This window comes from Oncorhynchus clarkii, chromosome 13, assembly GCF_045791955.1.
Source record: "Oncorhynchus clarkii lewisi isolate Uvic-CL-2024 chromosome 13, UVic_Ocla_1.0, whole genome shotgun sequence".
Taxonomy (NCBI): domain Eukaryota; kingdom Metazoa; phylum Chordata; class Actinopteri; order Salmoniformes; family Salmonidae; genus Oncorhynchus; species Oncorhynchus clarkii.
The window spans coordinates 44,845,019-44,858,604 of record NC_092159.1 but is presented as its reverse complement, the minus strand read 5'-3'; the positions used below and the strand labels follow the sequence as shown (position 1 = coordinate 44,858,604).

Genomic DNA, 13,586 nt, shown 5'->3' with positions numbered 1-13,586 from the left:
GTTTCGTCCTGTTTGTTGGACTGTGTATTTCAGCGCCCTTATGTGTGACTTGACCGTTACTCTGTTCTTGGAATAAAGATCCACGTTTTGAACTACCCTGCTCTCTGCGCCTGACTCCTCCACCCACTACTCCTAGAAGCCTTTACAGTAATAAACCATTTCAACTTTCGTGAAGAAAGTTGATGTTTCCGACATTTTCGGACTACTAAACAACTATTGATTTAGAAACATTGAGAGTTACTGCAAGCTGCAATGAAAACAGGAGCTGCTTCCACTATTTCAGCACCATTTCATCTTCGACATTTCAACACCATCAAATCTCCCATGCTTAGTCTAATACAGGGACAACTAAAATATACCAAAAACAATTTAGTCCAATCAATGTAAGATAAATAGGCTGTGGCTGTCAAGGGTTCTGATTTGTGTCTGTGTATGTGCGTTCAAGCAAGTAGAAAAAACATGACGCACCCTACTTGTAGAGAAACGCCAATGTCATCCTGCTCTCTTTCCTGTTGACACTTGTATTTTTTGTTGCCCTAAGCTACCTGGCTAAAATGCTTGCTCGCTAGCCTAACTTCCTTTCATGGGCAATGTTAGCTAGTTAACATTAGCCTTCTATATCTAGTTACAACCTACATATTGACCTTCCATCCTCTCAGTCCAGGGGCACAATGTATTTTATGATTGGATCAGAATCGCCGTCATTGGCGAGTACGGAGAATTAAGTAAAACCACAAGTCCAAATCCCTATCCCCATCCGTGGGTAATTTAGGAAAGGGACAATTTTAGCAAGCTAGACACCAGAGTACAACACAATGAGATGCAACAATTCAAGTTGCTTTGATCAATGACATATTTCTCTGTGACAGGGGTGAAACCAAATCCAAACTGGCTTCCCTTGACACTTTTTTTGAGTTTATCTCAGCGCTGATTGGCTATTTTATTTATCTTTTTTTTTATGAAGGGGGACCAAATGCTCGCTCGCTGGCTTCCCTTGCATTCAATACTACGGGCGGCAGAAATGTCATACCCTTTATGAACAGACCGCATGAGATGGCCTACACATACAGAGAAATAGGGGCGCTGTTTTGCTCTCTTGGATACTTTATCTGGTGAGATACATTCAGCCTCTTGCGCATTGAAGGAAAATTATGAAAACGCAGAGACGAAAAATACATTTGTTATTGGAAAAATTTGGGGGGATTTTCTGGCTTCCCTTGGCATGAATACACCCCACTGCTAAATAGCATCTGCTGACTTAGCCTCTTCCTCTCTGCGACTATGTTTGGTAAGAAAACACGTCTCCCAGAATGCACTCGCTACAGTCCCGAAACGTCCACACACACAACAGTTCTTCAGCGCCTCCGTCGGATGAGAGGATCAATTCTGCAGCACAGCGCCGTTACAATTTGCAATGGCTGCAGCTTTGTCCCGTGCTCTCAAATTACCTGGTAAGAGACGCGTTGCAATTATTTGGGAAATAGATATAAGGGTTGATTGGGTGAAAAGGATGTTGTGTAGTCTTTGTACCAGTCGTGTTTCAAATGTTGTTGTGGTGTCATTCTGTTAGCTCATGTGAGCTAGCTAGAACAGCCAGCCAGCTGTGGCTAACGTTACAGTAATGTTGATTGCAATTACACAAAATAATGTTTTTATTTGTTTAATGACAGTCCAGAATTGAGAGATGAAATACGATACTTATTTTCAATGTTTGATATTTCGTTTCTTTTCAAGCTTTCATAGAAAAACATTGCATCATTCACAATCCTATGTGGCGCACTAGCTAGCTACTGTACAGTACAGTAAGGTGCCTCATCGAAGTCGCTTGATTGCTCAGTGCTCACTGTCATAATGTTATAACGGATTTAGCTACTTGCTTAAATCTCGTGTTCAACAAATAACTACAAATAAGGCCATGTAATGGGGGTCATTCATTTAACTTGGCAATCATTGTCATGCCAAACAATGAACAATAGAGTCGGCAAGAGTACACACAGATCTGGGACCAGGGTAGAACATAATTCATTTGGTGTTAAAATAAACAATATTTGAGTAACTTCCCTGTCCTTTTGGGATGCTTGACGTTCTATCAGGCACCACCATGCTCTATCAGATCATTCTAGTTTTCACCTGGGCCTTGTTTCCCGAACAGATCCGTAGAACTCTGTCCTGCAGTCAAATGACCAAATCGAGCGCTAGTGGCCTCAAGGGTGGAATGTTATTAATATTTTTCAGAATGTCATAATTAATCAACATTATCCGGTGTTTCTATGTCATAAGTTTTTGTTATATTTCAGTCTTCTGTGATATATATTACGTGTAATATGTGGATGCAAACTCAAAATGTAATACATTTCAACTCTATATCTGACATTTATTTTTAAGCCCATAACCATGTGTGTGAGGTGTATACTTTTGTTTCAACGTAGATTTGTTTAAGACTACCAAGAAACACTCTGTGTGACCCTGATTTAGCCCACTGCAGTAAAAGGTTAACCGTGTGTGTCTTTGTGTGTATGTCCCTCACAGGGAAGAAGGGCTCGGAGCTTGGAGAGTATGACCCCCTCACTCAGGCCGACAGTGAGGACGAGAGTGAGGAGGATGACCTGGTCCTCAACTATCCCCGCAATGGCCTGGGGAGGGGCAACTGCATGGGTACAGGTACCTCAGAGCTGAGAGGGAGCAGAACAGGGAGGCTCGTAGGGGATGAAGAGGAGGCAGAGGAGGAAGAGGAGGATGACGATGAGTGGAGAGAACGGCTCCCTGGAAAAAAGAGGCAGGAGAGAGAGGAGAAGGGCATGCAGTACTGGAGCCAGAGGGAGACAAACAGGGATGAGGGAGTAGAGGATGGAGGGGGGCTTGGGGCCTCTGGTGGCCCTGGATTGGGTGTCAGTGCCAGTGCTGACCCGGACGGGAAGAAGGCTAAGGTGAGGGGAGCCATCCGGGCAGCGTTTTTCCTGGTGCCTCTGGTCTGTGCCATGCTGGTGGTGCTGCTGTGTGCCTTTCTGGTGCCTTGTCAACATGGGGAACTGGACAAACGGCCACAGTGGGAGAAAGAGCTGGGTGATCATGTGGGAGGTGAGTGAGGAGTCTAATGTATAAACAATACACATGAAACAGACTACAGTTTACCCGTATGCTGCTGGTTGCTGATACCAATACACCTCTCTCTCACAGCAGAGAAAGAGAAAACTACAGGTCAGGTCCGACTGGTCAGACTCTGAGTAGACTAGTGATTTAGATTTAAGATAAGCACAGTCAACATTACAATAATGTCAACTGTATGAGAAAGCAGTTGAGAACACAAAACTCAGATTTATCTGACTGTCTTTGTCAGGGGGTGGATATTACACAGTCTGGATTACTATGATTACACATTACCGTGATTATTATAATAGCATGTTAGCAAAGCAACCGCAGGTCTAGTTTAGTAAATAGTAGTTACAAACCGTTCCTGTCTGTAACAGTGGTTTTCTTCTTCTTCAGGTGTTACCCCACCTCCTCTTGCACTGTGGGATGTTGACAATGACTCAGTTGAGGATGTGCTAATAGGAGTCACTCAAAAGAGCAACAATACCCATCTCTCCAGTTCTGCGGGGAACAACAAAGGTATCTATGGAAACAGCAAGGGACATTGTCGTAGTAACGAAGAGGATATTTTCAACCCTAATTTTTAGGCGTTATTCTCTCTCAAGCCCATCTCCTCACTGTACACCATAAAAATCTACCAGTGATTATGTAATATTAATCTCCATATCTAATCCTGCTAGCCCCAGTAAACTGCTGAGAACACACAATTTGCCACACGTAATAAACCCCACCCACCTTTACCCCCTTCTCTTTCTCCCTCTCTGTCTCTCCCAGAGTACAGTGTGGTGGCCCTATCTGCATTCAGTGGTGAGGTGCTTTGGAGGAGGGTCCTCAGGGATCCTGTGGAGTCCATCCAGTGTGGGCTGCAGTACGAAGCCCACCCATCACCACTGCCAGCAGGGGGCGCTGCCCTCAGAGCCCTCCCCAACAGCGCCATTCCCCTATCTGCCCAGAGAGACAGAGCTAGCGGCCCCGTGTGTCTGCTCATCGAGTCTGCACAACTCACTGCTGTCAACGGCACCACAGGTCAGACAACAACCACAGAAATGCATGGCTTTTAATGGTTCAGTTTCACAGCTACAAGCATGAACATTTTAGCAGTTGTGTAGATGTATTAATAATGTGTTGAAGTTAATAGTTTAATGTTCAGTAAGGAGTAACCTATTGTATTTTCCTCCTCAGGGAAGAAGCTGTGGTCGGTAGCACCAGGGGAGATCCAGTCCCAGGCAGTTTCTCTGCCAGATCTCCAAGGTGACTCTGTTCCTGACTTGCTGATTGCCACTTTACCTGCTGACCAGGTATGACAATCTCTGGCTTGGCACCTATACATATTTATTGCTGTAATAAGACAATTGTTACTATATAAATCATATTATTATTACAATATAGACCATACACCCAAATCTTCAGAGTCACTGTGTTAACAACACTCATTTTCCAATCAGTCTAGAATACTCCCACCAAACTGTCTCAAACTTATTTTCAGGTATCTGACCTCTCACTGCTCCTGCTGTCTGGGCTGACTGGAGCTCTGCTTGGACATCCCGTGACCTTTAACCTCACAACCTTTAATGTCTCTGGAAAGCTGATTGGTCCCCTGTTTCATGAGACACAGCTGGGGGCATATTACATTATATTTGGACTAGGTAAGGGATACACTTTATATCAAGCACAGTGACTTTGAACAATCTGTTTCTCATCTGAAATGACTAAATGTCTGATAATGTATCTGCTATACTAACTCAGGCACTGTAGAGGCTGTATCCCTGGGAGATATTTACACTCGGGCTACTGGAAAAACACCCATATCCCCTGGTCTGAGACTGAAGGACCCCGGCTGGGAGAAGCTTAGGAAAACCAACTCCTCCATCATACACATCTCCAGGTAATTCTAAAAAAGTGCTCAGTTACACAATTACAACAGAGTGCGTATTTGAACAACTGTTTGACTTTCTCTGTCCAGTGGAACTGAGCAAGTGGAGTTCTTGGTCCCCCTAGTGGCTGGCTTGTGTAACAACCACAACAGCCTGGACTCTATCTCCAACCTCAACTCTAGCCGCAGTGACTGGGTGCTGGTGTGTGGCAAGCTCTCCAGCAAGCTCTCTGTGCTGAGAGAGAAGGACGCACACACAGAGTGGACTCTTACCTCTTCAGCCATACACAGGTAGGAAATATGGTCACCATGATATATGGAGAAGTTTATCATTAGGGTGTAAATGACTAAGCATTAAAAGGGATAGCTTCAAGTTTTATTGTCATGTGCACAAGTGCAGTGCCTTTCTTGCAACACTTTCCCCAAAAATACAGAAATCAATATATAAAACTATAAAGTAATACCCTATAACAGTGGTTTTCAAACCTGAACTAGCTCAACTACTTGACCTAATCAAGGGCTTGGTAATTAGCTGACAAGTTGAATGGGGTGTGCTAGCTCTAGATTAGTTCAAATATATGGAACGACTGGGGATCCCCGAAGGAGAGGTTTGAAAACCCCTGCCCTATAAAGTTATAGAACTAAAATAACCTGAATCATTTATCATTGTCTCAGTCGTCCAGCACCAGGCCAATTCAACGATGATGGAATCCCAGATCTCCTCATCCAGAAGTCTGGGGCCCCTAGAATGAGAAAAGTATAATCTCTTCTACAAACACTTACACCTATAGCTATTATACTTCTCAGACAGTTGTACATATTTACAAAGATGACCATCCATCTCTCTGTAATCTCAGGTTCAGGTGGTTGATGGAGCCAGTGGGCGTAGTCTGTGGGAGACAGAGTTTATTTGTCCACGCCTTGACCTGGAAGGTACCTCAATCATGACATCTGGTCAATCAGCTTTCCTTTTCTGGGCCGGTGACCCTGTCAGACCACCAAAGAACCTCACCAAGACAACTGTGAGTCCCTTGTTAAATCCTTATAAGGAGCAGGAATACATTTTCTATTGGAGAACGTGTTATGTTGGTTCATCCTTCATAGGTATAGGCACAAGGGCTGGGGTCAATTCCAATTTAATTTGAAATTCCAATTAAATATTTGAATTCACTCATGAAGTGGAGAATTTATGTTGAATTCAATTCAAATTTCAACAATCATCAAGTTATGGGATTGGACTTAGACTGTTTGAATTGGAATTAGACTGTTTGAACTGTTTGAATTGGAATTAGACTGTTTGAACTGTTTGAATTGGAATTAGACTGTTTGAATTGGAATTAGACTGTTTAAACTGTTTGAATTGGAATTAGACTGTTTAAACTGTTTGGATTGGAATTAGACTGTTTGAATTGGAATTAGACTGTTTAGACTGTTTGAATTGGAATTAGACTGTTTGAACTGTTTGAATTGGAATTAGACTGTTTGAACTGTTTGAATTGGAATTAGACTGTTTGAACTGTTTGAATTGGAATTAGACTGTTTAAACTGTTTGAATTGGAATTAGACTGTTTGAACTGTTTGAATTGGAATTAGACTGTTTGAACTGTTTGAATTGGAATTAGACTGTTTGAACTGTTTGAATTGGAATTAGACTGTTTGAACTGTTTGAATTGGAATTGTAAAAATGTTTTGGAATTTAATATTTGTACATTTTCTAGTTAATGGAATTAATGCAGTTATTATTGAAAAATGTACTGCAGGATTTGTTTAAAATAATTTAAACTTGTATTTCTATATTTCCAGTATAACTAGGCTATGTGAACATAGATGTGATGAGCCTGAAAGCATGAGGGAATTTAATTTCTAAATTTAATTTGTGGAATTGTTGGGGATAATATTCAATTGGGAATTCAATTCTTGGAATTTACCTAGCATTGGAATTGAATTGTCTCTGAATTCAAAGACTGACCGTAGTCATTTAGCAGACGCTTTGGATAATTCACTAACATTTAATTTTTATTGAAATAAATTGAATTTACAGGAAGGGAGAATTGAATTAGAATTTAATTAGTGGAATTAACCAAAACCCTGCTGCCAGAATGTTAACAATAGCCAATGTTCAGGTTGGCAGTTGGAAGATAGAAAGTCCCTTTTGGTGTCTCTCCTGTAATTTGTGGAATTAACCCCAACCCGATAGGCACAAATATGTAATCCTTTACCTATCGTACTATGGAGTCTTGCTCTGTTAACAGGTGGCACCAGGGGTGGTTCAAGCCATGCCAGTCATCCGAAAGCTCTACATGTTACATCCTGCATATCCCACAATCCTCCTGGAGCTCGCCAGCACCACAGACACCATTCTTACTGCTGCAGGTGATGCATGATGTGCTGTATATATTATTTTATAATTGTGCAAATGATTATGGCTGTTGCTAGTAGCACTGCTGATCAACTGTTTCTCCCCTTTTCTCTGTCTTAGTGAGTTACCAGGAGCCGCAGAAGGATGCCTCCTACATTACTGTGTCCTCCCGGCCTACCTCTGGTCTGGGGCCAGGGTCTCGGGTGGTGAAGAGCACGAGCCTCAGGGCAGCAATCACTGCTGGACAGATTGTGAGGCTGGGAGAGAGCAGCACCGCAGGGGTACCAGTCAGACCTGGAGTATTTGAGATAAACAAGTTCTTCAGGCGTCTCACCTTCAAAAACCATTAGGTAAAAAGTTGAGGGAACAGTAAGTATGTCCAGAATATGCTTTATATGACATGATGTTTGTGGTGTCTGTGTAGTTTCGGATGACGAAACACACCATTTTGTTTTCCTGTGTAAAGAGGAGTTATCATTTGCTGGTTGTACATGATCCGAGGGAAACCACTGGCGGGACCAAACCTGTGGAAACCCCATGATACACACCAAGTGAAGGAGATTTATCTCAAGCTGTTTACATTTCCACTTTTGTCCAAAGTACGATTTTAATTTCTATTATTACTCATCACACTTGCTGAAAAATATTTATTTTGCTGTATTTGTATTATATGTGTATATATTATGAGTTATTTATTTATGACTAGTCCTTTTAATTTAATATTGAATTGAATATATCAATGACTATTTACCTTGTTTGGGGTGAATGGAAATCAAAATATGTAAGTAAGTACATAGAAGAAACTTCTGGAGATCAAGCAAAATGAGGGGGGTGTAGGTGTAAGGTGTCCATTGGCACCTCACTCGTTTATTATATTTTTAATCTACAGAATGAGAGGCAATTACCCAGTTCATTCCTCCAAATACATTCATTCCCCTCTCATATGCACTTTTTTGAATTAGGTAATTGAGGTCTGTGTTCAAGCAGAATTACCCAGTTATGTAAAGGGGGTCTGTACATATTTTGGCTGTGGGGTATGTTGAGCCATTGTTTTACATTCAGCATCACTACATCAAGAGAAATACTGTATTCGTTCCAACATTGATATCTACATATATTTCAGGATGTTGTGTATCCCTGAAAATAATCAGAATTCATGTAAACATTTCAGTTTTGAAAACAGCTCATAAAGAAAAAAGTGGCTTCTTGGCACAATTTACACAGGGTATGCATAAGGACAGGGTAGATTGAGCTGCCTTGGGGTAAGTGGGTGCTGGTGCTGGTAGGTCAACGTTTAATTCATGGAATGGGGGTGTGGTATTTTGTGTATCTGAAATGTATGTCTACAATCAGATATAGATCAGTCTATTCAATATCATTAACACTTCCATTTCATGACCAGTTGTCAGGGACAGGGATGTCGTTTTGATGTACCAATTCATAGGCAAGTTCTCTGCATGAGGCTACATAGCCCATAAATGCAAAAAATATATAAATAATTGTGTACTAAGCCCACGAAACTGGTCTGCGAGATTCTTGATGTTTTGCAAGCTCAGACTGACATCAGATAAGACCTTGTGTGCCTCTGCTACTTGGTCACATGATTAATGTTGTTGTATGGTTTCTTAGAAACAAGGGGTGGCTAAATCTAACCTTATGGCTCAATTTACCCCACTCTCCCCTACAGTATTTATTGATAAGCTACTTACTGAAAGGTTTACATTTCTTTAATCAATAACTATTGTAGTGATGATACATTATTACCGAGTGCCATGTGTGGTAACTGTGCATCTTATTGCTATTGGTACTTGTAAATATTAATATTGCTGAAATACTAGAAAACATTTACAGATCACATGAATAAATAAATGTACTGCTGCAATTCTTGCTGCTACAAATGTAGTGTTTTGTAATACAACTGTACTAAGGATTTAGCTCCGTTCGCAATAAATTATCATAAAAACACTGTTTGTTAATTAATCATGATAAATATTCGAGTAAAAGGAGGGCGCAGGCTCAGGGGCGGTGCTTGGGTGCATCCAAAATGATCTCCGCATTGCTACGAGCGTCAAAGGCTTGGAAGATGGCGTCGTTCTTGGTTCGTCAGGCCGGACTCTCGGTGTTGAAAAAAAGTGTACCAACATTTTCTGGGTTTTATGCTAATGGTTTCGGAGAGGCACTATCTCAGTACCGAACAGTTGTGTACTCAGCATCAGGTGGTATTTTGCCAAAACCCAAGAAGGTGAGCGCTCTCTTGTGAAAATATGCGCAGGTCATTTATTAAATGAAAGGGGGGGATTTTGTGAAGGTGCATGGAAGGTATTTGTGAATGAAAAAATGGCCAGGAAAGATTTGTAATTATATCTTATAACTTAATTTATATAGGAATGTTCAATCTCAGGTAGGATCTCTGTGAGCCTATACCTCTCCATTTCACTGGAAGTGTTATAAATACATGCCTGTTTAAATGTGTAAAGCATGCATCATGTAAATTATTTATGACATTCATTTTTTATTTTAGACTGGTTGTCATTGTGTATAAAATCACACAGCATTGCAGGCTAACATATGTTTTTGTGATGGAATTGTTGACAATTATCCAGACCTCATTTGGCCTTTTCCGGATTGCTGTGGTTGTGATCCCCTTCCTGTACGTGGGAACTCTGATCAGCAAGAACTTTGCTGCGCTGCTGGAAGAGCATGACATCTTCGTCCCTGAGGATGATGACGATGATGACTGAATGGTCTGTATTCTCCAATATATATGACCTGGGTATGTATGTAGAATGATCAATAAAATCAACTTTAGAAAATTGATCTCTTAATATATAAGCAATAAAGATTACATTTGACCTCAGGGAAGGTGAGGCCTATTACTGTGTTCTCCCTCAACAGAGCGTAATGTGTTGCCTCTCAGACAATGGGAAGACTTGTGACAGCTGAAAAGACTTGAGGATCTCAAACTCAACAAAGCCTTTCTGGTGCTTCTCTCGCCATCCATTGTGATGTGTGCCTGCCTGGATACAGAGCTGTTTTAGAGAAGTGATAGGACTAATTGCTCCCTAGTGATAACGTTTACATGTACAGATAAGTCTTACTAAATAAAATAAATCGATGTGCAAGAGGAAACGCTTGGATCAGTTGAAGTTGATTTTGATTTAGCCAGTGATATCTACTACATTTCTGGAAATATTTGTTCTGTTTTCAATCATTCTGGGTATATTGAATTATTTGGGAAGGCCTTAATCAGGTGACAGGCCTGCATGTGTCCCTATTTATTTGGTTATCTCGAACCTTTGGTGCTTTTTATTCCAACCAGTTACATTTGTTTTTGATGAACTGATCTAATAAAGTCGACCTTTTTGCAATGTCCGTCAGTGGCATGTCATTCACGACAATTCAAACTATTCAGAGGCTTATCAACTAATAACTGGCTTATTGCATTGGAGTGGGTACAGGGTAAACACAGGGTCCATGACAACCATACTGATATTCCTTGGTCACAGCATTCAACTTCTGAACTTAGTGATCATAAGGGCTAGTTTGCACAAACACTTCTGTGTCATATTAAAGCATCTCTACTGTGGCAATGCAGAGGAATAGCTTTGCAGTGCACAAGGAGAGCCTTCCGACTTCAAATGGGAAGTAACTGTCCCATGACTTTTCACAAAATCAAAACATTTATACAATGAGGACTTGACAAGATTGGGTATCATGTGTATATTTACAGTTCAATAAGGGGAAGCCTCTGTTACACTGGACAAAACAGGGTGGAAAGTACAGGGAGCAGTTCAATTGTCATGTCCAACATAAAATCTGGACAGAAAGTCTGCAGGGCGTGGTACCTCCGTCTCATGGAAATAGCGCATAATGTGGGTCTTCTGCTTCCAGACATTGATGGTCTCCTGCAGCTCCATCTTACCCTATTGTAACCAAAAGTATGAAAAGAAAACATCACTCACTACACTTGATACGTGACCATTGAGCTTTGTAAATATTCCCGTCAAAGTTGTTTTCTTTGAACGATATGGATGCGTCACATGTAAAATGATGTAGAGCATGACAGCCCAGTTATCTCGGTCTAGCAGTAGAACACTAACCCACCGTGCCACTAACAAACTAGGCTAACTTCATGAGAGCAAATTGACTGATTGGGGAGCAGAGTAGACTAACCTTAATGACAAGCATGTCAATCACACGGGGGTCATTGACGTGCTTGTTCCTGTCAAACATCTCCCTCACTTTGTCTGTTCCCTGGCGAGCTGTGATGTCCAGCTGGAAGGTAGTCACTGTGGGATAAAACATAAGACAAGATGTCGTCCTATAAACGTCCCACAACAAGCTCAAAGAATTACACATATTAATACATTTACTTATCACACTCCCTACATATCAAATTGCTAATCATGTGGCCTATCTGCAAATGTAGGAAGTGTATTGTACTGTCCATTCATAAAAAAAAAAAAGGTGGTTAATGACAATAAACTAGCTAGCTAGCTCATCAACTATCTATGTAGCTTTAGCTAGTACGCTGAACAAAAGTATAAACCGCAACATGCCAAAATGTTTTAAAAAATTCATAAAGGAAATCAGTCAATTGTTATAAATTAATTAGGATGTAATCTATGGATTTCACATGACGGGGAATACAGACATGCATCTGTTGGTCACAGACACCTTTAAAATAAAAAAAATAAAGTTGGGACGTGGATCAGAAAACCAGTGAGTATCTGGAGTGACTACCATTTGCCCAATGCAGCATGCCATCTTCACAGAGTTGAGCAGGCTGTTGATTGTGGCTTTTGGAATGTTGTCCCACTCCTCTTCAATGGCTTTGCGAAGTTGCTGGATATTGGTGAGAACTGGAACATGCTGTCGTGCACAAACATGCTCAATGGGTAATATGTCTGGTGAGCATGTAGACCATGGAAGAAATAGGACATTTTCAGCGTCCAGGAATTTTGTACAGTTCCTTATGCGGAAACATGAGTTGATGGCAGTGGATGAATGGCACGACAGTGGGCCACAGGATCTCATCACGGTCCATTCAAATTGCCATTGATAAAATGCATTTGTGTTCAGTGTCCGAAGCTTATGCCTGCCCACACCAAGAGGCACTCTGTTCACATTGGTGACATCAGCAAACTGCTCTCCCACACAACACCATACACACACGCTGTCTGCCATCTGCCCGGTACAGTTGAAACTGGTATTCATCCGTGAAGAGCACACTTCTCCAGCGTGCCAGTGGCCATCAATGGTAAGCAGTTACCCACTGAAGTCAGTTACAACACCGAACTCAAGACCCTGGTGAGGATGACAAGCACACAGATGAGCTTCCCTGGGACGGTTTCTGGTAGAATTTCGGCACAAATGTTGGTTGTGCAAACCCAGTTTCCTCAGCTGTCCAGGTGGCTGGTCTCAGATCCTGCAGTTGAAGAAGCCGGATGTGGAGGTGCTGGGCTGGTGTGGTTACACATGGACTGCATTTGTGCGGCCAGTTGAACGTCCAGCCAAATTCTCTAAAATAATATTGGAGGCGGCTTATGGTAGAGAAACAAACAAACTCTCTGACAACAGCTCTGTAGTTAGCATGCCAATTGTACACTCCCTCAAATTTTGAGACATCTGTGGCATTGTGTACCGTGACAAAACTGCGCATTTAGGAGTTGCCTTTTGCTGTCCCCAGCACAAGGTGAACCTGTGTAATGATCATGCTGTTTAATTAATCACCTTCTTGACCTGTCAGGTGGATAGATTATCTTGGCAAATGAGAATGCTCACTAACAGGGATGTAAACAAATTTGTGGAACATTTCTGGGATCTTTTATTTCTGTTTATGAAACATGGGACCAACACTTTACACGTTACAATTTATATTTTTGTTCGGTGTGGTTGCATCGCGTTAGCTAAGTCTGGCCCTAGATTGAAAGTATGTTAGCTACAATATATGTAGCCAATGAGCTAAATAAATATGTAGTTAGAGTGCCTTACAGCTAGTTAACGTTAGCTAGCTGTATTTGCACGACCTTGACGCTGGGATCTAGCTCGTGTAGATCTAATACAAAGGGAGAGCTGGTTTTACCTGTGTTTGGAACCTCTCTGTACCAGGCACGATACAGTTCCCGAACTCGGCGCTTGGCTTCATCCAGATCCCTGCTGAAAATCGGTTTGACAACTTTAGCAGCACCAGCGGCTGTCCGGGTCGCTGCACTGGACGCCATGATTGTTTCTTTTATCTTCTTCTCTGGTTAACATCGTTAA

At 41.6% G+C, this 13,586-nt stretch overlaps 2 protein-coding genes across 3 annotated transcripts; one reads left to right on the top strand and one right to left on the bottom strand.

The window, feature by feature from the left end:
- The first annotated feature begins 1,349 nt into the window (after positions 1 to 1,349).
- LOC139364850 (protein FAM234B-like) lies at positions 1,350 to 9,564 on the top strand. 2 transcript variants are annotated; one of them, XM_071102000.1, is made up of 13 exons: positions 1,361 to 1,451; positions 2,530 to 3,078; positions 3,487 to 3,609; positions 3,865 to 4,116; positions 4,273 to 4,388; positions 4,577 to 4,736; positions 4,837 to 4,975; positions 5,054 to 5,254; positions 5,639 to 5,720; positions 5,821 to 5,985; positions 7,216 to 7,336; positions 7,443 to 7,695; positions 7,791 to 7,924. In XM_071102000.1, exons 1-12 carry the CDS (start codon positions 1,415 to 1,417, stop codon positions 7,670 to 7,672), a joined length of 2,175 nt encoding a protein of 724 aa, XP_070958101.1. In that variant the 5' UTR covers positions 1,361 to 1,414; the 3' UTR covers positions 7,673 to 7,695; positions 7,791 to 7,924. The 2 variants fall into 2 exon arrangements, with proteins under 2 accessions (XP_070958099.1, XP_070958101.1); XM_071101998.1 differs by having other exon boundaries at positions 1,350 to 1,451; positions 7,443 to 9,564.
- A 1,463-nt stretch (positions 9,565 to 11,027) lies between these two features.
- On the bottom strand, positions 11,028 to 13,572 carry LOC139364851 (NADH dehydrogenase [ubiquinone] 1 alpha subcomplex subunit 6-like). Its single transcript, XM_071102001.1, has 3 exons — positions 13,408 to 13,572; positions 11,496 to 11,611; positions 11,028 to 11,245 (listed from the first exon to the last, which is right to left on the bottom strand). Exons 1-3 carry the CDS (start codon positions 13,544 to 13,546, stop codon positions 11,114 to 11,116), a joined length of 387 nt encoding a protein of 128 aa, XP_070958102.1. The 5' UTR covers positions 13,547 to 13,572; the 3' UTR covers positions 11,028 to 11,113.
- Positions 13,573 to 13,586: the final 14 nt, after the last annotated feature.